Genomic DNA, 27,286 nt, shown 5'->3' on the forward strand with positions numbered 1-27,286 from the left:
ATAAACAAACTCGGCTTTAAGAGCATAGGTAGGAGTCAGGTTCATGATAAGTAAATAAAATCAATACTTGAAAAAAGATAATTTAATGAAGAAAACGTTCATTTTTTACAGTGTTATTGGGCAACTTGGCAATGTTGGAAGTCACTATGCGCAGAGTATTCTCGAGATGTTGATCTGTAATCTGAGTTCTTGTCTTGGACTTCGCATGCTTCATTCTGGAGAAGAACTGCTCACATAAGTATGTGCTTCCAAATCATGTGAAGTCTTTGTAAAATGTAAGCAAGGGCACATTGAATAATTTTTCTCTCAAAGAAGAGTTGTTTTGGAGTTCAAGCAGCTCCATTTGTACTGAGCCTGCATTTCAGGAGCATTGACACTGAATGACATTGAAAATAAATCTAAAGAAGACTGTTGGTTATGAAAATCACTAAATCTCCCTTCGAACTTACTTCGCAACACGGCTAACTTTGTAGCATATTCATCGAGAGACGAACAGTTGATGATAGTTTGCTCCTCTCGCTGAAAAAGACAACTCATTTTCAGCGAGAAGCTAAAAATGAGTTGTCTTTTTTTGGAGTTGTGACTCCCAAAGTTTGAGCTTGGGCACAAAAGCTTTGATGTGATCAAACAGAGTGTGCACCAGTTGATCTTTGAATTGTAGTCACGTATTTAGATCATTCATATGCAACAAGATGTCGGTCACAAAGGCAAAGTGTCATCCACTTCGGATCATTAAATTCCACAATCAGATTCCCCTTGGTTTGCATGAACTGTTTCGCTCCTTAAGTCAAAGACTTAAGAACCTTCCCTCTGCTCAACCAACGCACATCACCGTGATCTGCTTCTCACTCCTGGGTCAAAAATTCTTGGAATTGACGATCATTCAATCCTCTTGCCCTAATAATGTTGACGACAGTCGCTTTAACTTTCATGACATTCTTAAATCCAATAATTTTCATGCACAAATTCTCCTGGTGGATTAAACAATGGTAATGGATGAAATCTTTTTCTTCTAGTTCCGGTTCTTTCCATAGCAGCGCAACAAACCCTCTCTTCAGGGGCACCATTAGTTACCATGCCCTCAAGGTTAGTTAAGCTTGAGGGCAATAGGCTGTGGCTGACACGACGCACCTGCGTGCGCTTATACACTAATATCACGCTGCTTACGACTGACTGTGGATGAGATCCTCTTGTATTTATATGAAAATAATGAAGGATCGAGAATATTCAATATGTATCTGGAAGGCACTAGCCAGCGCACTCGAACGAACTACTGCTTCAGCCATCTACCCATGACGTTAGTATTAGTACTTACATGCTGCTGGTAGATGGCTGAAGAAGCATGTCTATTTAATATTTATTTTTATAGAATTTTATGTAAATAAAGAGGAAGACTATTATATCCTGTACACCTTGTGAGGGTACATGTCAAGAATTTGATGATAAAAAGAACTTTTGAATTTTAAGGGGAGAAGCAGTTTGCTAGATTGTATCTTATCACAGCTTTCATAATTTTTGAATGACAGTGATTTATAAGAGGTGAAAAGGTTTCTTCACCTGAATTTGAAATAATTTTGTATGACTTGAAATGGATTTTTTTTTCTCTGAATGATAATTTATATCAGATCACAATGCTCTGGAAGATCGAATTTTACACGCAACTATGTTTGATTATGAATACTTTATTCATGTTACATTGTACATATACATACATTTTTTTTTCTTTTCTTCTTGTCTTAACCAATGGTGAAAATTTACAGGATACTCCACAATAAGCTTAAATTCCACTTTTAAAATCAGCTATTTTTGCCAGTGTGCTAATATCATAAAAGAAACATCTGTACTACTATACGAATATATTTTTGCCAAACATATCTGTAACTTTATCATGTTGACAAGATTGACAGATAGTGATATTAATATGTAGATATTTCTCTATTAGCTTAGTGAGCAACTTACCAGAACACTTAATGCAAATAGAAGTTCACATTCAGTTGCTTCATTTTATTTTCTTAGGCAAATATTAAATTATGCTTAAGTAGCACTGAATAATACTTTTCGGTCCTATTTTAAGTATTAAAAACATATTTTCAATTTGTCTATCAATTCATTTCTCTTGCAGTTTATAATTTTAAATGATTGTGGCCTGCAAACTTTCATGTAGAAGTGCTAGGTTAACAAAGTCTAGTAAAAATTATCAGAAATAAGAATGGTAATGACTTATTTTTATTAAATTTATTTTCAAGTAATTGATTTAATGTAGTGAAAACAATGGTCAGACAGAATAGGCAATGCAAATATCTTAATTGAAAATGCATGGTAATTTCTTAACTGTTACTCGTAAGTGCTCCTTTGAAATTTTGACAGTTATTTTATACTTTCTGACATCAAACCAACTCAGTATCCAATGATTACATTCATTTTGATTTTCAGTTATGAATGTTTGGTTTAGAATAAAATGCATTATGATGCATCTTATTTTCTATGAGTTAAAAAACATGCTCAAAGTGGAATTTCGGATTCAAAAGAAGGAATATATATATTGATTACGTTATAATACTTTAAATATACAGTATTCGAAGTCATCATTTTGTTTTATAGATAAATTATATAGAAAAAATAAATTGATTATAAAATTTTTTTTATAATAAATTATAAAAAAAAAGATAAATAGATAAATTGTCAGAGTTCCAGAAATACAGTATTTTCTAAATTAGGTCATCAGCATCCTCCTATACACACATCCATCAGAGATGCGGTTTTCTAACTTATGCTGAGGTAGTGGTGTTAAACTTGTGTAACAGTGTAGTCCTACTTGTAAGACTACACTGATGGAAATAAAATAGGAATTATTTCTGGAAAAATTTCCATGTTGCTCCTCTAAGTAAGTAAGTATTATTTTTTGACTGTTTATCCTATTTTTGTTTAGGAGTACCCTTTTTATAATCTCATTGACTTTTTACTCAATTTTTAGGGCATTACTGATGTTTTAAAGACAGATACATGAATATATAGGAATAATAATTCTGACATACCTTTGTAGGATGTTGCTGGATGTCTTCTTATTCATATGCCTATTCATAGAATATTCATTCTTCTTCCATACGGCAGATGCTGCTGAATAAGAAGACAACCAGCATTATCCTACAAAGGTATGTCCGAATTATTATTCCTATATATTCGTCATGTATCTGTCTTTAAAACATCAGTAATGGCCTCGAAATTGAGTAAAAAAGCCAATGACATTATAATAAAGGGGTACTTCTAAACAAAAATAATAATAAAATAGGAAGCCTCTTAGAGGAATTGATCTTAACCATACAGGACATAATCTTAAGACTATCTGCTTTGAGATGTGGAATCCCATATGTATATATGCACACATTTCATGAATTTAACCATTCTGATACTAGAACTTTCAATATTGTGTGGAAAACTTCATCTCAAATATTGTCCAGTTTATATCCAGCAATAATTGTTTGCAAAATATTTGAGCCAATACTAGCTAAAATTATCTGGGATTGCAGAAGAAACAAGTGTACCTATCTGTTGGTGACTCTCTTTGACACTGCCATAGCATAACTGTACTGGAAACTAACCACTTGCATGTCATTTTGTACTCACATTTTTAGCTTTAGAGATTAATGCTAGAAAAATTACTCTCCTTTTTTATTTTAACTCAAAATATCTGGGTACAAAGGGAAAAAATATATTTGTGGTAAACCTAGAAGAAAGGTAATCAACAAAGGTTTTTTTTTTTTTTTTGATCCTTGAAGTTAAAATTTTACAGAAGTATTATTCAAACATGTTCTATAATTTTGTGAAAAATGTACGAGGTTCTCCCTGACATTAGCCATTTCTTTGCAAGTAAAGCAAACAAAACTGGAGAGCAGGGAGAGGTAAATTATTCATAATCCTCTCTCACTTTGCTACAAAGCAACCAATAATTCTGTAGCTATATATGTCTATTATTAATGCTTGTCATATCAAAATGCTGAAATTTATAATTCCAAAAGATGTATCCTCCACCCCCCAAAAAAAAAAAAAAAAAAAAAAAAACTGCAAATACACCTGAACATTGTGTTTTTTGGTAATGTTATTTCATGTCAACATAGGATTGGTTATTTTCATCTTTAACACCCAATTCACTATCTCAGTGTTTTATATAAAATATATATATAAAAAAAAAGCTGCATGAAATGGCAACTGTGAATTGTCCTTTACTTTTACATATTTTATTTATAGTCATAAAAAAACATCATTGGATAAAGCAATATCTTGCATTAACATTGAGTTAGTTAGCCAGTGTCCGATAAATCAGTGGTGATGTAATTTAATATACAAATATATTTAGAGTATCAAATTTATTTTAACACTCAATGTGTTCATTTTTCTGATGACTTGCATATCAGTGAAGCAAGAATTGGTAGTTGGTTGTAGAGCAGAAAATGTACTAAAAGGTCAACCAAGATTGCAGTATTGGTAACACCACTGTTAGTAACATCAGTTATCCTTTATCTGTTATAACAATTGCTTAAATTATGTATCTTCTAAATTGCTTATGTTAACCATGTTATTTAATTTAAAGCAATATTCATTATTTATGTACAACTGCTAACCTCTGTTCAGTAGCCCCCCACACACACACACCTGGTGAGAAATTGATTTCAGTGTTAATATTGTCACTCATTCTTTTTCCCCCTCTTCTTTTTGTAAAATATGCAGGAAATTCATTTCTCAATTTTTTTTCCAAAATTATTACGTGACACCTCCAGGGAGTCCAAAGACTCATCGAGAGAGGGGCACCTATTCTACATCTGTCTCCACCCAATTTTGTATGTGAAAAAAAAAAAAAAAAAATATTTTGAGCCAAAGCAGAAATTAAATGTTTATTTTTTTTTTGAATAAATAAAGAAAAGATGTTCTGAATTTAAGATCTATTTTCAGATTAACAATAAAAGTGAGCAACAGAACTTATCCAATTAGAATTTCACAGAACTGTCTCATACACTTAAGATTATCTCTTTATTATGCATACTGCTGATTGAGAAACATAGATTTAGTTTTAAAATGTTTAACTGGAGAAAATTCAATACTGTAAAATGTACATTTCTGAATTTTACAAAAGCCTCTTGCCTGTGAAATTTATTCTGTTGCATTTTCCTTCTGCAGAAACTTTAGGGCCTGGAAAAACTCCCAATAATAACTTAACATATACCATAAAGAATGCAGACAACTGACTGATTTCTAATTCGATCACTCTCCTCCAGTGCACATTAGTGAATAGTTCACTTGGATACTTGAATAGCAATGGGCTGACATACTGGAGCATAGATGACACCAGCTGTAGTGTGTACTGACTGAAAGCTAAAACACATGCTACGATATACAGCATAATCAAAAATTGTACCATTTGGTGCATAGAATGATTAATTATTCTGTGTTAAGGAATGAAACTGTTTATCCTATAAACGAGAAGAGGAGTGGGAAGAATGAAAGAAGTGCATCAATGTTATTCAATTACCTCTACAAGAAATTTCAATTTCTTAATTTTTTTTGTAACATAAGGGTCACTACAAGTGAAGTTATCAGAGGGCTGAAGCTGCATAATTTTTGATTTTGATGAAAGTTTTCTCACCTTTAGCTGAAGAAAAAAGTTTTTTAGATTTTTCTTGGCATCCTGTTAATTATGACAGATCCACAGATTTTTGCAATTGCAGAAGATTTTTGAAATTAATCACAGCTTATTTCTGGGTGATCTTGCTTTCTAGACAGCCAGCTGCTTTTTGAGTGTTCTTTTGCATCATTTTATGGGAGAGATCCTGTGTAGTTGGGCTATAATGGTCCCATTTTGTTATGTTCGTGCCTTTTGAAAATGAAGAAAACTACAATTTTTTCAGAAAATTTAGTACATCCACTTAAGAATTTTTTTTAGAGCTTCCTGAGTGGTGTAAAGTAAGCATCCCAACAGTTTGTATCTTTCACCAGCATTAATGTAAAAGTAGAATAAAACAAAATACAATTTTTTTACTTTCATGTCGTTAGTGTTTGCAAAAGAACAGGTGTATTGCTTATAAAATTTGTTGGATTTTAAGCAGTTTTACTTAGTTAAGTAATAAGAATAACTGGTACTCACCACTTGAAGTGGAAACTCAATTTCATTGCCTACTCTAATACCCTTCTTGTTTGAGGCCTAAATTGGCTTATAAAATGTTCCATGTTGGTTTCCAGATTTTATATATACTGTATATTGAAAAAATCCTTAGCTCACAAATGATACTGATTAACTTTTGGTGGGTGAAAGTTACATAATTCAAAACAATAACATTAAGTTCCTCCCCCCCCCCCTTTGGAAAAATAACTTAATATCAGTTCTATAATAAGCTGATTTTAATATTTGCAAACACAGATGGTGATAAGTTTGATGCTAAAGTGATTGAAACAATCAAAACACTCTGAAAACAGAATAGTGGTAGACAGCAACCTTTTTCTCATTGTCTGAAATAGCTGTGATATATATATATACACATTCTTATGTTGACAATTTTCTGTGCTTGTTTAAATCCTTGCTGGATATAGACAAAAATGTTTGAAAAGCAGAGTTCTCTTTCATCTCCCTTTATCACCATGCTTAAATTTACATAGTAGCAGTACAAAATGCAAGAAGACCACTGCCAAAAATGTTTCAAAATTAGTTTAGAAGTGAACTTCAACACTCAGTGACTAACTACTTTATCCATATGAAAGAACCCTTGAAAACAAGTAATTATCATATAACATATGATCTTGAAAATAAGCAATGGGATTTAAATCCCATTGCTTATTTTCAAGATCATGAAGGACTGTATAGTAATTAATAGGAATGGTTGTTGCATTTTACATATACAACTTTCCTTTTAACAAACAGTATGTTCAGACTAACAAAAAAAAAAGCCTATTGGGATACAAAATGATACCTAAAGATTACATTTGAACTGTATTTCTTCATTAGAATAACACTAAATTTATTTCTTTTTGAAGTAGGTTTATTGTAACATTCTTTTACAAAAGAATGTTTTATTGCATCTTATAATAATGAAAGGTTTTAAGAAGCAAGATAAATTCAAAATTTGGAAGTACCACTGAGCTTGCAGGAATTCATGAAGGCAGCATTGTTATGTGTACATTTATACATGTCTAAAAGCAGTTACTGAAGTTTTTGATATATTGTTTTCATCTTTAACTTTTAATTTGGATATATGAAATGAAACAAGTGGTGCATGCTTAGCTTACCATATATTATCGCGTATAATGCAAAAAATTTATGCTCTAAAGTTAGGGGTTCGCATTATGTGCGGATCTTATTAGACTTTCACACACAATATATAATGCCTATGCAACCAAATCTACTTAACCCACTCATATTCAGCGACCGAGCATGCATCTTATCTGCGCATAAAGCCAGTAATGCAAGTAGTGCTAATATCGCCCCATGGCGAGATATTAGCACAGTTATATCAGTTTAACCACAGTTCTTAAATATTATTCATTAAACAAACCTAGCCTGAAAATGAGCCAACAGAAACTTAACGTTCATCTTTTGAAGCAGGATTTAAATTGAGTGAATGATATATGCACGTAAACACAAGAAAGATATTTAAATTGAGTGTCATGCAGTTTGCAGAAGAACATAATAACAGTGTTGCTATGAGAGAATTTGGTGTAGCAGAGAGTTAATATTAGACTTTGGCGTAAGCAAAAAGATGGTCTTGAAAAAATCCCCAAAACGAAACATGCCTGTCGTGGAGATGTAGCATCCTTTCCAGAACTCAAAGAGTTAAATGAATGGATTTTGATGCAACGACAAGATGGCATTATAGTAACAAGAAATGCAGTTCGTTTTTGAGCTCTACAACTCAAGAATTGTAAATTCAAGGACCCACCAGGTATTTCATTTTTCTTGCTTCACCTGAGTGGTGCAACAGATTTATGGAATGCAAAGCATTAACATTACGACACCGAATAAAAATTGCACAGAAGTTACCACAGCAACTTGAAGAAAAAGTGGAGTCCTTCCATAAATTTATGGAAGTGTCACAGATATGAACTTTCCCAAATAGGCAATATGGATGAGATGCTCATGTACTTTGATATGCCTTGGAATCGAACAGTAAACTCAGTTGGTGAAAAGAGTGTCCTCATAAAAACAACGGGACATGAAAAAACGCATTTTACCATTGTTCTAGCATGCATGGCAGACAGAACCAAATTAAAGCCAACAGTGATATTTAAAAAGAAGACAATTCCGAAGCATATGAAATTTCAACCAGGTGTCTTTGTTTGCACCAATCAGGAAGGTTGGATGGATGAAGAAGGTGTACAATTGTGGCTGAATCAAGTATGGAAGATACGTCCAGGTAGCTTGTTACGTCAACAAAGCATGCTAGTCTGGGATATGTTCCGGGTGCATTTAACAGAAGCAAGCAAAGAGAAAGCACGTGAGCTACATACAGACATAGCAGTCATACCGGGTGGTCTAACTTCCGTTTTGCAGCCGCTTGATTAAGCCATTTAAAGATCACTTACGTGAAAAATGGAGAGAATGGATATCATCTGGTTTGGTGAAGATGACAAAGGGTGGGAATTTTCAGAAGCCTGAAATCACCCTAGTCACCAGCTGGGTTAAAGAAGCTCAGGATTCGATACCATCTGAAATGATTCGACGCTCATTTCTTAAATGTGGAATAAGTAATTCAATGGATGGATCCGAGATGACATCATATACGAAAGCGAGGATGACGTACAACAAAATTTAAAGCATGATGATGACTGGTACACGGATGACGCAATGCCTACAGCTGAAATGTTTGATGACTCAAAAGATGAAGAATTTAAAGGATTTTGACATTGTTTTAAAGTAAATATTTCTTTCGTTAATTCATATTGTTTTATTTATAATGTTAGGGAACAAGATTAACAGATTGCATTATACATGGCATTTTAGGGCTAGTTTTCAAACAAAATTTCTAGTTTGTATTATACGCGATAATATACGGTAATTAAAATTTCTGTACACAAAAAATCTCCCTTCATTTCAATGTCACTGATGTATTATGATTAAAATTTTGATATCATCGAGAATGACATCTCATCAGATAAGAGCATTTCTCACATGTTGGTTAAAGTGCAAAGGGATCTTTCCATGATCAGATTTGCATATAGTGAACCTTATTTTTACTTTTTTTTTTGTTAATATTTTATTTTTAGAAATCTTTATTATTATAACATAACTAAACCTTTCAGCAATATAAAGTATCAGTTAATATCACTATTTGGTCCCAATGAAAAATACCTATTGAAGTTTTTCATCCTTGTTCTATGTAACAAGGAATGCTATGTGACACTGGATTCAACAGTTCCAAAAGTGATATCTACCATCAAAAATTTTGATCAAAGTATTATTTATGATTTACAGAAGTTTAATAAAATATAAAACTATAATTGACAAAAATTTCTTATTTTCATCCTTATTTTACACAGATATATGTGAACATAAGTTTGCATGTGATATATCTTCAAGACTATGCTACTAAAAAGCAGTTTATTTCACATTGCATTATGGGATACCCTAGCATCCCATAAAATAACTCTCTCTCTCTCTCTCCATCTGCCAAGGTTTGAAGGTATTTAATGTACAAATCTGTACTTGCTTATATTTGGGTGAAATAAGAATAATTTACTTTCTTTACCAGTGGAAAAACTGTTTTGCTATAATACAATTCTAGTTTATTTTTAAATTTAAAAATAAAGTTGAAGAGAAAAATTATAAGCAAATTAAGTTGTATAACAGAAAAAAAGAATGTATTGTTAAAAAAAAAATGAAAGAATTGTGTATAATTGTTTTTACAGAGGATGATTGACATTTCAAAATTATATAACATTTTGCTAGGCAGTGAAATTGGAATAATAAGCAAATATATTCTTTTTTTTTACAAGTGTTTTGGATAGGAAAAAAAAAAACAAAAACAAAATATATCTTGACTGATGTAACAGCCCTTCCAACTGCTAAAGTGATTGGAAACTGCAAAAATGCTTACTATACTGCTGGCTAGTTTGTGACTTGTTTTCAGTTATATATATAAATCTCATTAGACTATTATATAAATTTTTGACATCACTCAGTTTTCTTGGTAGTTGGTGTAGTAGCAAATGGAGGAGTAGTACTGTCTGGCGATTTTCCACCTATCTCACGTAAATCTTTGAATGATGTGCTTTTCCTGAGTCCTGCAGTTGTAGAACCTATGGCACGGTAGAAGAACAGATTCAGTAGCACAAACAGTGTGCGCACAGTTACTGTCAGTAGGGTCTTCCACATCCATTCGACTTGCCATAATTGGGTCATGAGAGCTGAAATATTTACTACCTGTTAGTGACATAACACAAATTCTTTGGTTGCATATTGACTAATAAGTTCAGGATTAAAATAACCAAAAATACAATATATATGGTACTTAGAATATCATGATTCACCTTGATTTAAGCAAAAGACTAATTTTTTCTTAAGGATATTGAAATTGTTAATATTTTATTTTTAGAAATCTTTTTTATATTATGACAAAAAAAAAACTTTCAGCAATATAAAGTATCAGTTTTGATACTTTCTCACAGTTGTGAAACACTGTGATAAAAAAGTACCTGTTAATTTTATAAGCTATGCATGTTTTGAATACTGCTCAAGTGATGATAATGTTGGCTTCATATCAAATGAGAACAGTGCACTTCAAGTAATGAAAGCACAACACCTGAGTAAGTGTATTCCATACTATCCAAGTCTTGATGAATGTTATAACTATTTAACCACTTGCAATGCAATTTTCACTACATGAAAAGTTTACACTATTGTAAACGTCTGAAAACAAGAACCATAACAGCCTCTGGCAGAATAATATTCAGAAAGATAGATGTGCATGACAATCTTAAGTTTAAATTTAATCTTGGAAACCCTATATGGATCTTCTGATATTGAAATTTTAACAAGCTGTTATATGAACAGATACCAATCTTGGTTAGTTACTAAGTTAGGAACTTTATTCCGATAACCTTATTCTTCAAAGAAGTAAGCAGAATTTCATATGATAGCTTGTGTTTACTATAAATAGAAAGGTGTCTGATCACAATATCCAGGAACAGAATTCCTCTCCCACTCTCTTTTCAAGGATGAATTTTATAACTATTTTGGTATAACAGCAACATCAGATACATTGGCCAAAATGTTCTCTACAAATTTAGTACGTGTGATGTTGAATTTCATATTCCTCTTCTTCACTAAAGTGTGAAGAAGAGAAATATTAATACTTTGATAATAATTTAATATTGTTTGATTCATTCATTATTAGGATCATTTCAAAAGCTCTGCATACCGTGTGTGTGGTTGGAAGGCAAACTAACCATGAACAGTGCATTCATTTTCTCTTTCTGTTATTCTCATTCCTATTGGAATGAGTATTAAACAAAATCGGGTTCAGATATTACACAACCAACAAATATATATCAAAACTGAAACCTTATGTGGAAAAAGCCCAACTGAGATTGACAATGCTCTAAGTAAGAAGCTAAGAATCCAAGATAGCTTCTTCTGTAGTTACCAGATGCCATTCTCTTCTAATTCGTTTAGAATATTTAGTTTTGCTTCTTTTTCCCAGTATTTCATCATGGTTTCCCGATTACTCAAAAGAATTGGTACTATTATAATGGCTCGTGGAAAAGACCATAAGGAAGCGCAAAGAAGAGCCCAATTAAGTGCCAAAACTATATAAAAGACACGATTATCTGTAATATGAAAGAGGAGGACTTTTAGGTATAGGGCAATGTGAAAGAAAATATTGGCTTATTAAGTGGTATCAGACAGGTTCTAAACTAGCCAGCTTAACGATGCATTTGCTATTGTTTTAAAACATCTTTACATCCAATTGTATGAGATAACATTGAATATCAGTCAAATTTTTAAATTTATTTTTCATATATGAAATATAACCAAACATGTGGGTACATAAAAGATTGCAACTTACAACAATTGCTCAATCCATGATCACTTACAATTCTTCCCAGCCACCAAATATGTGAGTTAAAAAGAAATCAAACACTTGCCAATCTGGTCTGGATTTTCTTATAAAAAATTTGGTGGCTAATTAATTTCCCAGAGAAAAATTAATAAAAGTTGTAGAAATATACTTACACATTAGCTGAAGACCATGACTTAGTGCAATAGCAGCCATAAATCCTCGAGCTAGTCCTTTATCTGTTGTTCCCCAAAAACTCCACAGCAACAGAGCAAGACCTGGAACCCAATTTTTATAGTTAATGATTTAGACTGTGTAATTTAAAAGTACTACTGCTTTGCTTTCATTCATTTAAAAGCTTAATTATCTGAATATTAAGCAATCAGCAAATTTATTAGCTAATATATCTTTGCTTTCCACTATCATAAAACAATGTTTTTAAAGGAAAACTTAAAGTATTAATTATACTGTTCATAACACTCACAGGCTGATGGCATGCAACATATGGTCTTCCACTGTTCTCCTACCATGGTGTAGTTTGTTTCTGCAAATAATGCTCTGAAGAAAACTTGACTTGTATTGTCACCATAAAAAAAAAAAAAAAAAAAAAAAAAAAAAAAAAAAAAAACATATCCTCATTACTTGGAGGAAAATTCCAACTAGATTTCTGTGTAGTAGATAACATCACCTTGCTTATCTGGGACCTAAAGTAGTCATTTCAAGTACCAGAAATTCTGCTTTAGAGCAGGATATCCAGTTTGTCTTTATGTTCTCTTCTTATATGCAGTGCATATACGAAATATATTGAAGGGTACAGTAGAAAAGCAATTGCAGAGGCTTAGCCACGAGAGAGTATACAAGACTGAATGCGGTGATCAATGGGCTTTCTCACCCACTGATAAATAATCTTGTGGGGGATAAGGAATTTTGAAGATATTAGCCACAAAACCATGCATGACCCTGCTCTTTAATAAACTTTTCTACCACAAAAAAAAAAAAAATAAATAAAACATCTGCATCCATATTTATATTCATTGCTTTAATTACAGTGTGTACCATTTACAGACATAATCCAGACCAGCTATTTTTACATCTGAAATGTCAGTCAATGATCAATACCTCAGCTCTATAATTTACACATTGCATGATTCCTTCTGTCACACAGATGACATACATTCATCACATTTGAAACAAATGTTTTATCTTCTATAGTTCAAAATTTCCCAGCCTCCATTAGCTTTTTTTTTTATCCATTCTTCAAATTCAGCTCTCTCAATATCTCTGAGGCTTGATTTTCTGTAATGCAAAGAACAAGACTATCTAACATTTACAACATAATTGACTCCCCTTTTTCAGTTTCAGTAGTCCTGGTAAAAGAAATGCTGAGTTCTTAGTGGTTAATCAACAAATTGCACACCAGAATATCAACATCTTTACTCTTTTCCTGACCAGGTCTCCTTCCAAATATACTGCAGATTAACTTCTCTTGGTATCTTTGACCATAATCTTGGCTGTGTTTCTTTAACAGAGTGATCAGCTAATGCTCCTCAGCACTGTAATGGTACCAACTAGGTAACCACTGCAATTTCTCTGCCTCATCAGGGCCTGATTACCTGATCCACCAAAATAAACGATATAATCTTAATTTAGTCACTGAATTTGGGACTTTTCTGCTTTGGTTCTTTAAGTGTGCCAAAGTAGTTCAAAATAAAAATTCAGTATATCTTAAATGGCTAAAGTCAAAACCCTTCAGCTTTGTACTCAAGCCTGCACTACAGTCACAACTTCTGGAAAAAAAAAAAAAATATATATATATATATATTGATCAAAGATAGTTACAGAAAGTTTTTTTTGCTTGGTTAGAAAGTGCATTATTCTATATAAATTACATCTTTGTGTGAAAGATCTTTTTGACTAGGATACTCTTATAGAGGCTGTGATGCAACACGCACCCATCCTTTAGGATATGCATATTGCTGCGTATTATGAGAATGGTTACTAGTCAGGATGATTTGATCTTTGAGGTAATAAGTTTTTTGAAATTCAACCCTAACCACAAAAGTTATTAGAGTTCAAAATAGCTATCTTTGAACTCTCATTGTGTGTGTGTGTGCACACAAAACTTCAAGTACTAAGCAGCAGGCAAGAATCCACAGCCATTCCAAACTGACTTTACTTAAGAAGTTAGAGTCCAGCAACTGCCATTCAGTATACCACAGTTGTGCTAAATGGCAGGCAAGCCTACCACCATTTGACACCACAACTGTATTAGACAGTTGGAAAGAACTTTACCATTGTTCCAACCTCAGCTCTGCACAGTGATGGAAGGAGAGAGAGATCCACTCCACAGTAGCCCTCAGATGAGTATTATTGAAATATGAATGGAATAAAAAGCTAGAGCCACGGAGATAATGAAAGCTAAATCAATGCAGAAGTCGCACTTTAACCTATACTTATGGATTTTAATCTTAGATTTATTATAGTAAAAAAATAAAATGTCTACTTGTTTCGCTGTTAACTAACAGCAATGTCACAAATAGAGATATACTAGAGAATGTACAAAAAGTATTCTCTTTGCATGAACCCTTTCTAATGGCAGTTATTTTGAAATGTCGATAACATTTCAGTAATAACGTAGATTAGACACATGAAACTGTCATTTTTGCACAAGTTCTTTAGATGGTTATTGATATAATTTATATAAATTTAAAAGGGATTTTCAATTGTCATGAAGGATAAAGCCATGGTTTTGATTGTATCAGCTCTGAGGATACTCAACATCCTTGAAAACTATTGCCTTCTAGACAAATGCATTGATGCAGGAGACCAATCCATTTCATGGTATTCTGAGAAGTGTACAGCGAGGCCATTTTCATACTCTGGATCAGATCTCAAATTTTCTGGTCTGTCATATGCAAGCTTTACCACAGGTACACAGCATCTTGCATACACACCAACATTATTTTTTTCCAAAAAGGAACTGTCTTTTGGTAATTCTGTACAGTGCGAATATGTTTAAAAGCAGTTCTAATGTTGACTTGTCTTGGAAAATTGTGCCTTTGTGGTCTAATTTTTCAATCAAGAGTTTTGTTTCTTGATTCTTTTATCTTTAATTATTTTTGTAGCAAGTTTCTTTAAGGTTGTCATAATTCTCAATTTTTTGAGGATGATGAAATTATGGGACGATATCTCCAACACCGGTGAGGATATCTTCCTGTATGAGTTAGTTTCTTATGGACTTTTGATATTCCTGTTTTTTTTTTTTTTTTTTTTTTTTTTTTTTTTTGTAGATCCTTTAAGAAACTAATTGTGTGTGTGATCATCAGTCTTATTATGTGAAGACCAAATTGGATTGCATTCTTTAAGTGGAAGAGCCAGTTAGGATAGATGATAGTTTTAACATCATAATCAATACTGTGTAAGAAAATCATGGCCTTTCCTTTGTTTGCTTTGAGAATAATTATGCAAACATTTATGGGTTTCCCTTTCTGAAGTAATACTGCTGTTTGTAAAACTAGCAGTGTTTAAAGGCTTCTATTTATGATAAGTTAACAAACTACTTTTAAACAGCCTACAAAGCTAGAAGATTTATCTAAAGATAAGAATCCATGTACCTGTAGAAAAGCTAACATTAGACAAACTGGAAATTTTGAGATCTGTAAAGAACACAGATGGCATAGAATATAAAAGGAAAGAAACGATCTTACTGCACACATTCTCTCAGAACACTATGCAATGGATTGGTCTTCCGCCTTGTTGCCTTAGCTAAAGCACAATCCGTTTTTAAAAAGAATATTTAAGGAATCCTTGGGGTCCACGCAGTTAGCCTAGTGGCTATGCGCTTTGCAACCACATGCCTAGGGAAGGAGTGACCTAGGTTCCATTCCTGTCTATGACATGAGGAGCTTAAGGATCTTTCTCAGCCATAGCCAAGTTAGCTGGTCTCGGGCATGGACAGCAGGGTTCTCTCCCCCAAGTTTATCTGGGGTTTTTCATCCTGCAAGAAGTCAAACCCGGTCCCATGAACACACTGCTACAGCCAAAAAAATACCCCACCCCCCATCCAGTGGCAGGCTCAACTAAAGGTCTGTTGGGAGTTGTACTAACAAAAAGTCGCATCAAAATGTAACATGCGGATCCTGCATTGGAAGCAGGATAAACACGTAGAGGGAAGAAGATTTAAGGAATCCTAGGAAGCGATATGATCAGATAGCACTCATCGTGGCATTTGGAGCTATGTAAACTATCGGACTTTGTGCAAAATGATGCACGTGACTAATCTTCTGTCAGGCAGTGTCAGTGAATAAGTACTCCAAACTCGTGCTCCCCCAGCTTACCATTATTGTGAATGTTTTTTTCATCGAAATTAACCATCAAATGGAAACCTTAACAGCAGGTGCTGAGCAGCATAATACTTCAGTAAAACCTGCAAGTACTAATAGTGTTTTAAATCAGCCATGTGCAAGTGCTCACAATGCGTAACGTACGCAGCAAAAATGGTGGCATCAAAAGCCAACGCCGAATGAGCATCAGATGTCTCACCAGCACAGGGTGCCATCGATCACTGCTGACAAACCTATTACGTGCTGCAGCTGCAAAACTGGTGTCACAGACAGAAAAAAAAGGGCATATTCTGCGAGTTCTGTTGCCACTGGCTGCATGCTTCCTGCACTAAAATAGACAAAACTGTGCAAAAGCTACTTATCGAACCAGCCGTTCTTCTGTTTGCTGTGCCTGCCTTCGGTAAAACAACCTCTGAACATAGGTAAACGTGTCGAAAACATCGAACAGTACATCAATGCTTTAAATGAAAACTTTTACCTCCAAAATATGTGCAGTCGAAGCCAAGCTAGAACAAATTGAAAACCAGTGCAGTGCAAGCTCAACTTCACGATCTAATCACATCAACGGTAAACAACTTGATGGAGGCCAAACAAAAAACTCAACACCATCATTTTGAACTTCACAATGGAAAACGATTACAAGAGGACATCAACAAACTAGCTGAAGAATGCAATGTCAATCCTAAGAATATTTTCAGATGCCATCGTTTCGGCCCTATAAATAAAAGGAAGAATGGAACAAACTTTCCGCACCTATTAAAGTGACTTGCGACACGCCGACAAGCACATCAAAAATAATAACAGTGATCAACAAGTTCAAAGACACCTGTCCCCAATCGCACACAACCAGACTTATCATTTGCACAAAGGGAACAAAGAAGCCAACTTCGAAGAAAAACATCAAAATGATGACAACAGTTGGATCATTGACTACAGACAAGACAAACTGGTGGAAAAACCAAGTGATGCCATTAGCAGCCAGCATGCAGGCACTGCATAAGAAATGTGCAAGACCCATGCAGTCCAACATATGACACAAAACCCTACACATCCGTGGCCTAAACTACAACCTGAATAGTGTCAGCTACCACCGATAGTCTACTAAACCCCCACCTACTTTTCCTGGCAGAAACTCAAATCTCACATCCCCCCCCCCCCCCCCCAGCACCACTTATCTTAACCTTCCAAACTAATCACTCTTTAACAACTTTCGTCCTAAGGGTGGTGTCTGCGCATACATCCACTCTGACATATCTTGCCAAAGAGCATCCAACCTAGAATCACCCAACTTCGACTTTCTTTGGTCGAAAATATCCCTTCCTCACTCAGTCCAATTCATCTGCTGTCTCTATCGCTCCCCCAACACAACCAACCACCCTGAGTTCTTTAATTTCCTCTCTCTAAAAATCTACTTTTTCCAATCCCACTTTCCTAATAGCGAAATCATCCTCCTAGGAAATTTTAACGTCCATAACACTAGCTGGCTTTCCTCCTCCAGTTGTACAGATCTTGCAGGCAGAGATGCTGAAACGCTGAAACATTTGCTATCACTAATGACCTTACACAACTTGTCCAGATGCCAACCAGAATACCTGATAACCCAAACCACTCCCTGAACACCCTGGATCTCTTTCTTACCAATGACCCTTCCAAATACACAGTGAAAGTAGTGATCCCACTGGACAATTCTGACCACAACCTAGTGCTCATCTCCTCCCCAATGCAACAACATAGACACTCCCATACAAGAGTAGTTTGGCACAACAACAGTGCCAAATGGGACAGCCTCTGCAACTTCTATATGCTGCATTCCCATGGTTGGACTATTGCTTCCAGCCTTCCAACCCAAACATATGCACCGAGCTTATTACCAAAGTAATCCTCACCAGATTACTTTGGTAATAAGTAATCTTCTGACCTCTATCCTATGTCACCTATATATACTCTCTTACTCCATCTATCTTTTTCCAGTTTGTGGGAATCTATCCCACAAACTGGAAATTGGCCTATATTCAGCTCTCTGCCATCAAATTACCACCCTATCTCGCTTACCTCACTCCTGTCAAGAGTAATGGAAAATATCAATTTCCAACTCCCACACTATCTTGAAGACACTCACCAAATAAATGACTCCCAGTATGGATTCTGCCACTGCCGATCAACAGGAGATCTACTCACATACACCACCCATCTCTGGACAAATGCTATGGAGATGTTTGGCAAATCTCAAGTGGTCGCACTAGATATCTCCAAAGCCTTTGACCAGATCTGGCACAAAGGCCTACTAGGCAAACTACCATCATTCGGTCTGATCCAGGACCTCTGTAGTTGGATTGCCAGCTTTCTGTCTGGACGCACACTGTGTGTGTGATGGTGGACGGCTCCCTATCCTCCTACCATTCAATTAATGCTGGGATCCCACAAGGTTTCTGTCCTCTCACCAACTCTCCTCCTGCTATATATCAGTGACCTACTGCAATTGACCTCCAACCCAATACACAGTTTTGCAGATGACAGCACGCACACACTACACTCCTCGCATTTGATAAGCCTTACGCTACACAACTTACCTCAACCTACAGAACATCAACCACCATCCTCAACTCCGGTCTCCAAGCCATCCTGCAATGGGGTTCGGAAAACCTCATAAATTTCAATGCCAATAAAACCCAGTTCTGTACTATTCCCCATAAAAAAGAACCATTTTTTCCCAGTATCCTTTTTGACGATACCCAAATTTCCAGACAGGTTGAGATCTCGCTTCTTGGAATCACCCTCACATCAAACCTCTCCTGGTATAAACATATCACAACAATTGCATCCTCAGCCTCAAAAAAAACTAGTATTTCTCTTTCGCTCAAGACGTTACTTCACCCCCGAACAGCTATTAACATTATACAAATCACAAATCTGCCCAGCTATTGAATACTGCTCCCACATATGGGGTGGGGGCCCCTAAAAACTCTCTCAAAATGCTTGACTCAATACAGAGGAGAGCAATTAGACTTATCAATGATCAATCCCTTACCAACTCCCCCCCCCCCCCCCCACACACACACTTTCACACAGACATGTGGTTGCTGTAGTATGTATATATTCTACAAATATTTCCATGAGAAATACTCATCTGAAACAATATCAATAATTTCCCCACTCAGTACTAAGCTCATTGGAACACGTGCAGCTGCTGCACAACATCCCTTCACATTACACCTAGAAACAAACAGAACAAGTTTCTTTTCCTTTTCCTTCATTGCTGCACTGTGGAACAGTCTCCCACCGCTGTGTTTCCAAGGAATACAATTTAAAGTCATTCAAATCAAATGTAAACAAATTCCTCCTTTCCCAATCCACTACCCATACATTAGTACTAATGTACTATAGGTTGAGCCCAACTACCCTCCTGTGTATGGGCTCAACATTAAAAAAAAAAACTGTTATTATTAATGTTATGTTTCAAAACAACTGCTGTTAGAAGTATTAATTTTTTTATATATATATTATGTGGTTAGTTTATTATTATTTGTCACCTCCAGGAGTCCAAAGACTCATCGAGGGAGGGGATCCACTCTACAACTCTGCTTCCACCACTCACAACCCACCAACTGACCGCAACTACACCAAATGCCATCTACTGCCGATCACCACCACTACTACTACTACTATTTCCACAGACAACCAAACATCCATGCCCACGGCGGGATTTGAACCCGCAGCCTCTTGACTGGTTAGCGTGTTTTTTTCGGTTTGGATAGAAAGTGCATTATACTGGACAAGATATTATAAATATTATATTCTTCTTTTTATTCTTGATTGTGGGATATCAAAGCTTCTATATTCAAGTAACCTAGTGTGAACATACTTCTTGCACAAATTGAGTATATTTATCTTCCTTAATAAAACTTAATTAGTCGACAGCAAGACATGCGGAACTTTTGTTTCTTACTTATAATAAATCCACGAGTAAATTCCGTTAAATATAGTTACGATTTAACTGTTATCCTTGTAATTTTGTTTCAGAAGTCATTATCCATACACAAACAACAAAATCTGTATCACCATATTAAAGTACTTAGGATCAGAGATGTCGCAGAAAATTTTTTCGGTTGGATAGAAAGTACATTATACTAGACAAGATATTATAAATGTTATATTCTTGTTTTTATTCTTGATTGTGGGATATCAAAGCTTTTATATTCAAGTAACCTAGTGTGAACATACTTCTTGCACAAATTTTTGAGTATTAAAACAATAACACCCTGTCTAGCCAAATGGGGGGGGGGGAATTCTACAGCTATCTCTGATCCAGAATGTTTTAAGAATTTAATGTTATTAGCAATTAATCCTAGTAGATAAATTGCCATATCAACCTGATGGGTGTTAAATGATCACTCATTTAGCATCCATCAGGCATTGGGTAGCAGTGAAAATTTGAGCTGTTGCAAGACAACATTGTACAGTAGCATGTGACAGAATGAACTCTAGGTTAAATAGCAGTGGGGGAAGGGGTTCAATGACTAAGAAGATTTAGTAGGTTTGATCCCATGGTATTATCAGTTGCTGTTTGGATGTTGGCAGTGTATGGAAAGCATTAAAAAAAATGCAACATTGGAATGTGTCTAGAGTTCAAAGAATAAATAGGATAGGAGTGAAAAATGTGCATCTTATATGCTTCACTTACTAACTTTTATTTAAATTTGGTTAAAGATTAAAAAACAAGAACATTCATTCTTGTTTATAATGTAAATTCCGTAGGAAGCCCAAAAAATTCAAGTCATACACTGAAGAACCTGAATTCAGAAAACTTGCCTCTGGTCAAACAGACTGGAGCCTTCTGATCCTTGGTAAGGCTATTTAGATGCAACATATATAAATAGCCCTTCTGTGCTTCATTTTCTCACTTCCAGAGAATACCATGGTATCATCACTCAAGCATACATCCCAGCCATGACAGACAAATCTGAAGAGAAGTACTCCATGACATGCAGTGAATGACCAGGTAGGAAAGTGGCAATCCATTCAAAGGACAGAAAGCATATTTAAATAAATACACTGATGTCAAGAGTGAAGCAAGTTTCTCCAAACCTTTCCATGGCTTGTGTACATAGATAAGCTGACTAGGAGACCTTTTCTTACTAACTCAAATTCTATTCATAGTTCTGCTGATTATAGTAAACTCCATTCTTCCTCTTCATTCAACAAACCCAATAGTGCCCTAGTTATTCAAGTTTCCAGATCTAACACTGATATCCTTACCATTCTCTATTGGAATGAAGACAACCTGTTCAACACAGTAGTCTTATTTCTCATAGTAAAGTTTTCAGTTTCACTTCTCCCATTACTTTTTATAACACTCAGATCTCTTGGCATAAACACCTCACTAGTCCATAGCCTCTCTGTTCTCTTCTGCTCTAGATACTATTTCTCACTAAATGATAATACAGTAATCTCTCTATTAGTGTGCCTCTAAAATTCGATTATATACATCTTAAAAAATTTAGATTTAAAAAATTTTTGATCTATACATTTTTTATGGCTAATCATTTTAGAAAATTACTCACCAGGATCAAATAATTTAGTTACTGATTTGAAACATTTCACAAAGTTATTTTTTAATGGCATACTACACTATTTCCATGTACACTATGTTCCAAATTTACCGCAAAAATTTATGTCATCTGCTTTACATAGCATTTTCCTGATCATATCTCATACCTCCTTTGCAATTATTTTGCTTATGTTTTTTTTTATTTTAAAGTATTTTCCCAACCTTTCATCATGAGTGAGCAAAAAAGTGAAAGTGTGAAAATGATTCAAAAAGTAATCTCATTGGAAGAAAAACTTGAAATAATAAAAAAAATGAACAAGGCTTGTCTAGAGCAAAGATAAGAACACAAAAAATGGGGTGAATCAACTATAAGAGCAATTTTAAGCAAAGCTGCTGAATACAAAGTATTATAATGATTGAATTAGAGAGACTTTTTTGTACACGTATCGAAGATTGTAACCAAAACAGATCCTGCTAAAAACTGACCTTATTAAATCAAAAGCATTAAGTCTCTTTGCAACCTTGAAAGAAAGGGCTTTCAATGATGGAAAAGAAGAATTCTACATTAGTGCTGGGTGGTTTGAGAAATAGCCTACATAATGTTCTAATCACAAACGAATCTGCAAGTGCCGATAAGGAGGTAGCCGCAAATTATCCAGCGATTTGAAGAAAATTGTATAAGAAGGGGGGCTTATTATGACCAACAAATATTTAATGTCAATGAAACTGGCCTTTTTTTTTTTTTTTTTTGGAAGCCAATGCCTTCCAAGACTTTTCTGGCTAAATCAGAGAAATCAGCCTGGTTATAAAGTCGCAAAGTCGAATGAAATTACTGCTAGCAATATGCGATCTATTTGGAAGAACATTCTTTCACATTGTGCAAATGATTTTAGAGGCTTTTCAAATGAATCTAAGTTAATTAAATCTCATTCTGAGAAACTGAACGATTCCGACCTGCTAAATTTAGATGCACAGCAGGAAGATCCTGAAGAATATGAAGAAAATTTAATCACTGACAAGCCCAAAGAGATTTCACAGAAACAAATTTAAAATATTTTTCATGCAACCGAAACTTTTAAGTAGCAATGCTTAGAGACTGGCCCTTGTGAAGAGAGAAGCAGGAAAATTTGCAGAAGAGGCAGTTGTATGAAAAAAAAAAAAAAAAATGCCTGCTAGAATAATAGATTTATATTTTGAATATATTTTATTGTCTTTCAGCTTCATAGTTTTCCTTTAACTAGGCCCTGAGACATACCCTAATTCTTTTATAAAAAAAAAAATCAAGGGTAAAAAATGAAATTTGAGGAACAAATTATACTTTTTTCCATAAGTTATTTTCAATTAATGCACCTGTTTTAAAGAACGCATTAGGTGCACTAATTGAGGGATTGCTGTGACACTATTAATCCTACATTTATTGAATTGGAATACAGATATTGCTGACACATTTGCAGTGGTGGTATAACAAAACTTTCCAGAGCATGATGGTGGAGTACTGTTTATGATAAGTGACGACTTATGTCCTCTAAGAGTGGAGACTTTGGAAGGCAGTGACACTAGTGATTTTGAAAGCATATTGTGTGAGGCAGAGGTGGGCAAGACAGGATATTTAGTGGGGTGTTGCTACAGACCCAAGAGTACAGAGGGTGGGGACCAGGAAATGTTTAGACAGTTGAGTTTGGCAAGTGCAAGAAGAATGATTGTTATGGGAGATTTTAACTACAGTAGTATAAACTGGGGAGAGGAAGATGCATGTAGCAATAAGGGAATGGCATTTCTAGAATTCTTGAGGGACAAATGTCTTAGGCAACATGTAATAGAGGGAACAAGAGGTTCAAGAGTTTTGGATTTGGTTATAGCACCAGAGGAGTTGATAATAACTGAGATGACATCTCTCCCACCAGTTGGAGAGAGTGACCATATGGTTTTGACTTGGAAAATGAATAGACATGCAGGAGTATAAAAGAGACTGGAACGTATGTAGAATTATAAAGAAGGTGATTATAATAGTCTAGGACGTCAACTTGGGGAAGTTTCATGGAAGGAGGAATTGGAAGGCCGGGATATCATTAGTGCGTGGGAAATTATGAAAGAATATTTGTTAGCAGCAATGGTAAGTTGTATACCACGAGTGAACAAGAGGACACAATTGGGAGTAAAGTGGATGACATTAAACAGGAATTGCATGTGAAAAAGAGGCGCTGTGGAAGAGATATAAGGAGACAAGTGAAGAGAAGATGCATGAAGAGTATAAGACACAGGCCAGAAGAGTGACTAGTATAATAAGGAAGACAAAACTGGAATATGAGAGAAGATTAGCCCTAAGATACAAAGAAAATTCTAGGGAATTTTTTTTTAGATATGTGGCCAGTAGGAGGAGAAATGACTCTGGAAGAATGATATTGTGGGATAAAAATGGGAATAGAGTGACTGATGCAGAGGACATAGTAGAATTGTTCAATGAACACTTTATTGGAGTATTTCATCCTGGAGGAGTCGGTTTTAATGCTAGAGGGATAGGGCAGGTTCGAGGTTTAGAGGTACAGGAGGAGAGTGCGTTTCAAATACTGAGTAGTACTCTGGATGTCAGTAAAGCTGTGGGGATGGATGGTATTTCACCACGAGTTTTGAGAGAATGTGCTAGGGAACTGACAGTGCCTTTGACCTGGCTTTTCAATAAGTCTGGCTGTGGGAAAGGTGCCCATGGAATGGAAGGAAGGTAAAATAGTGCCATTGCGTAAGGGTGGTAGCAGATTGGAAGTGTCTAATTATAGGCCAGTTTGTGTGTCATCAGTAGTTAGTAAGATCTTGGAGAAAGTAGTGAAGGACCATACAGCATTGGGCAGTGAGGGTAATGTTATCTGTGAGAGTCTACATGGATTTGTGAAGAGGCGCTCTTGTTTTAGCAGTATGCTAGCCCAGGGGTTGCCAAACTTCTTTGACCGTCGACCCCTTCAAGAGTTTCTCGACTTTTTATCGATCCCCTTTATTTTACTATTACATAATTATAATAGGATAAGCAAAAAAAGATGCTTGTTGGTAAATATGTCATTTTGGCCTACTTGATTGGCCTCCATAACTATTTTCATGACCTTGCTCCATCTTACAGGTCCTATTCATGTCACTGTTCCCACGATTCACTCTTAATTGCGTTGTCATTCAGGATGGAGATAATTCAAGTTAACCGAATTAAATATTACCCATACGATGTGTCTTATATTTTTCTATTGACCCCTGAGCCCGAATCGACCCCTAACAATGTTATATCGACCCCTGGGGGTCGATATTGACCACGTTGGCAACCACTGTGCTAGCCTTTTATGATATTACAAGAGCATTAGATGAGGGAAAGGCATATACTGCCATTTTCTTAGACTTAGCAAAGGCATTTGACAGGGTGCCACATGATAAGCTGATATTTAAGTTGCAGCACATGGATCTGGATGTCAGATTGGTCAACTGGATTCAGGATTGGCTGTCCAATAGGTATCAGAGAGTTGTGTGTGGTGGGGCAATTCAATGACATTGTCAGTGGATTGCAAGGGGATATTCAGTTGTTTGCAGATGATGCGAAGCTGGGAAGGTTTATTAGTAATAGTGCAGATGCAGTAGCCCTGCAAGAGGATTTGAATAAGCTAGATAGATGGACAAATGAATGGGGTGTCAGTTTAATGCAGCAAAATGTAATGTCTTGAGGTTTGGGGAACATCGATGGGACACTGCATACTCTATGGGAGGAGTTATACTGGAGGAAGTAGGGGAGACAAGAGATCTGGGGTTGATGATTGATAGAACCTGAAATTTAGGAGACATATTACAAAAGGTAGTGAAGGTAACACAGAGGATTGCTGCAATAACGAGAAGGACACTGACCTGCAGAGATAAAACAGTTATCATTCCGTTGTATAAAGACCCTGACCAGACCACACTTGGACTATTGTTCTCGGATTTGGTCCGCAGGATTTGAAGGGGATAAATTGACTGTGGAAAGGGTACAAAGGCAGATAACAAAGATGGTTTTAGGTCTGTACAATGATAGTTATGAGGATCGGCTGAAGGAATGTGGACTGCAGAGTTTGGTGGATAGAAGAAGGAGAGGTGATATGATTGAGACTTTTAAACTGTTGAGAGGTGGTTACAGGGTTGACACTGGGTAGTTCTTTTGCTTGGTTGAACAGCAGGAAGGAGTGATGACAAGAGGCCATCCCTGGAAGTTACGAAAGTAAACTGTGAACAAGAGGGTGAGGAGTGGTTTCTTTGCATGGAGGGTGGTTGAACCATGGAATGCATTGCCTGATGGAGTGGTGAGAGCGAGAAAGGTCAATCAGTTCAAGGAGTGGTATGATAGACTGTGTTTCTTGGGAGGGGCCTCCCCTCGATGAGTCTTGATAGACCGTGTTTCTTAGGAAGGACCTCCAACGATGAGTCTTGACTCCATGGAGGCCTGAATAATAATTGATGCTATCCATATAAGGGCAGTTTGCTTAACAGATTGTATTTTCTTTCACAGAAATTATATACTTGTTTTAATCCTTTATCGAAGTGTAAGCAAAGTTTGCACTTGAAGTATTTTCAGGACTGGAGCAACTCGTATATAGAAGCTAATGACTTCACATCACTCGCATAAGAATTCCACATAAATGCAAAGCACATATCCTTGTGGACATGTATGATGCTATGCATTATGGGAAGGGTCACTACCCAGACCGGTTCTGACTCCCATTGATTTGACCTCATTAAAGGTCGAAACCAGTCTGGGTAGTGACCCTTCCCATAATGCATAGCATTATACATGTCCAGAAGGTTATGCACTTTGCATTATGGGATACTAAGGCAAGCGATGTGAAGTCATTAGCTTCTATATATATGAGTTTCCCCAGTCCTGAAACTACTTCAGGTGCAAACTTCTCACACCCCACTACTAACCACATCTTTATTCAACTCCAAGGGAGATGACATATTTCCCCTGCATCTATGCTACAAAACCCTTTCTTCTTCATGTAGCTTTCTCAGTGAGAGGGTGCAGCACCATGTCCTTCCAGTTCTCTCTGTTGGTTGGTGGCTTTCCTTTTTGTTTCTGCATAGTCATGTGATCCTGTCCATGATCTTATATCTTCAAGCCATGTCCTTTGTTTTTTGCCTCTTGATCCTTTTCCCATAATTTTTTCATTCTAAAACTGTTAGTATCCTCTGTCCTGCTGAACCTCTCAGTACATGTCCTGCCAATCTCATCTTTCTTTGAATCATTTCCTGTAATAAAGATCTCTGTGTTCTCAGGACATCTGTATTTGTCACATGTTCTGTCCATGGGATTTTCAGAGCTCTCCTATAGCACCACATTTCAAAGACCATTAGAA

At 35.6% G+C, this 27,286-nt stretch overlaps 1 protein-coding gene across 2 annotated transcripts in view; it reads right to left on the reverse strand.

Annotated features, from left to right (window-relative positions):
* Positions 1-1,679: 1,679 nt before the first annotated feature.
* LOC150092689 (tumor protein p53-inducible protein 11-like) overlaps positions 1,680-27,286 on the reverse strand; it is a 158,000-nt gene continuing 132,393 nt past the window's right edge. For both annotated transcript variants that reach the window (XM_090414465.1, XM_090414464.1), the window contains exons 5-6: positions 12,215-12,316; positions 1,680-10,386 (exon numbers count right to left, since the gene is read on the reverse strand). In XM_090414465.1, coding sequence (XP_090270591.1) covers positions 10,154-10,386; positions 12,215-12,316 — 335 coding nt within the window. In that variant the 3' untranslated portion in view covers positions 1,680-10,153. The remainder of the gene's footprint in view (positions 10,387-12,214; positions 12,317-27,286) is intronic.

The sequence above is a fragment of the Typopeltis vanoorti genome, chromosome 25 (assembly GCF_054136105.1).
Source record: "Typopeltis vanoorti isolate ZY-2024b chromosome 25, IOZ_Tvanoo_1.0, whole genome shotgun sequence".
Taxonomy (NCBI): Eukaryota; Metazoa; Arthropoda; class Arachnida; order Uropygi; family Thelyphonidae; genus Typopeltis; species Typopeltis vanoorti.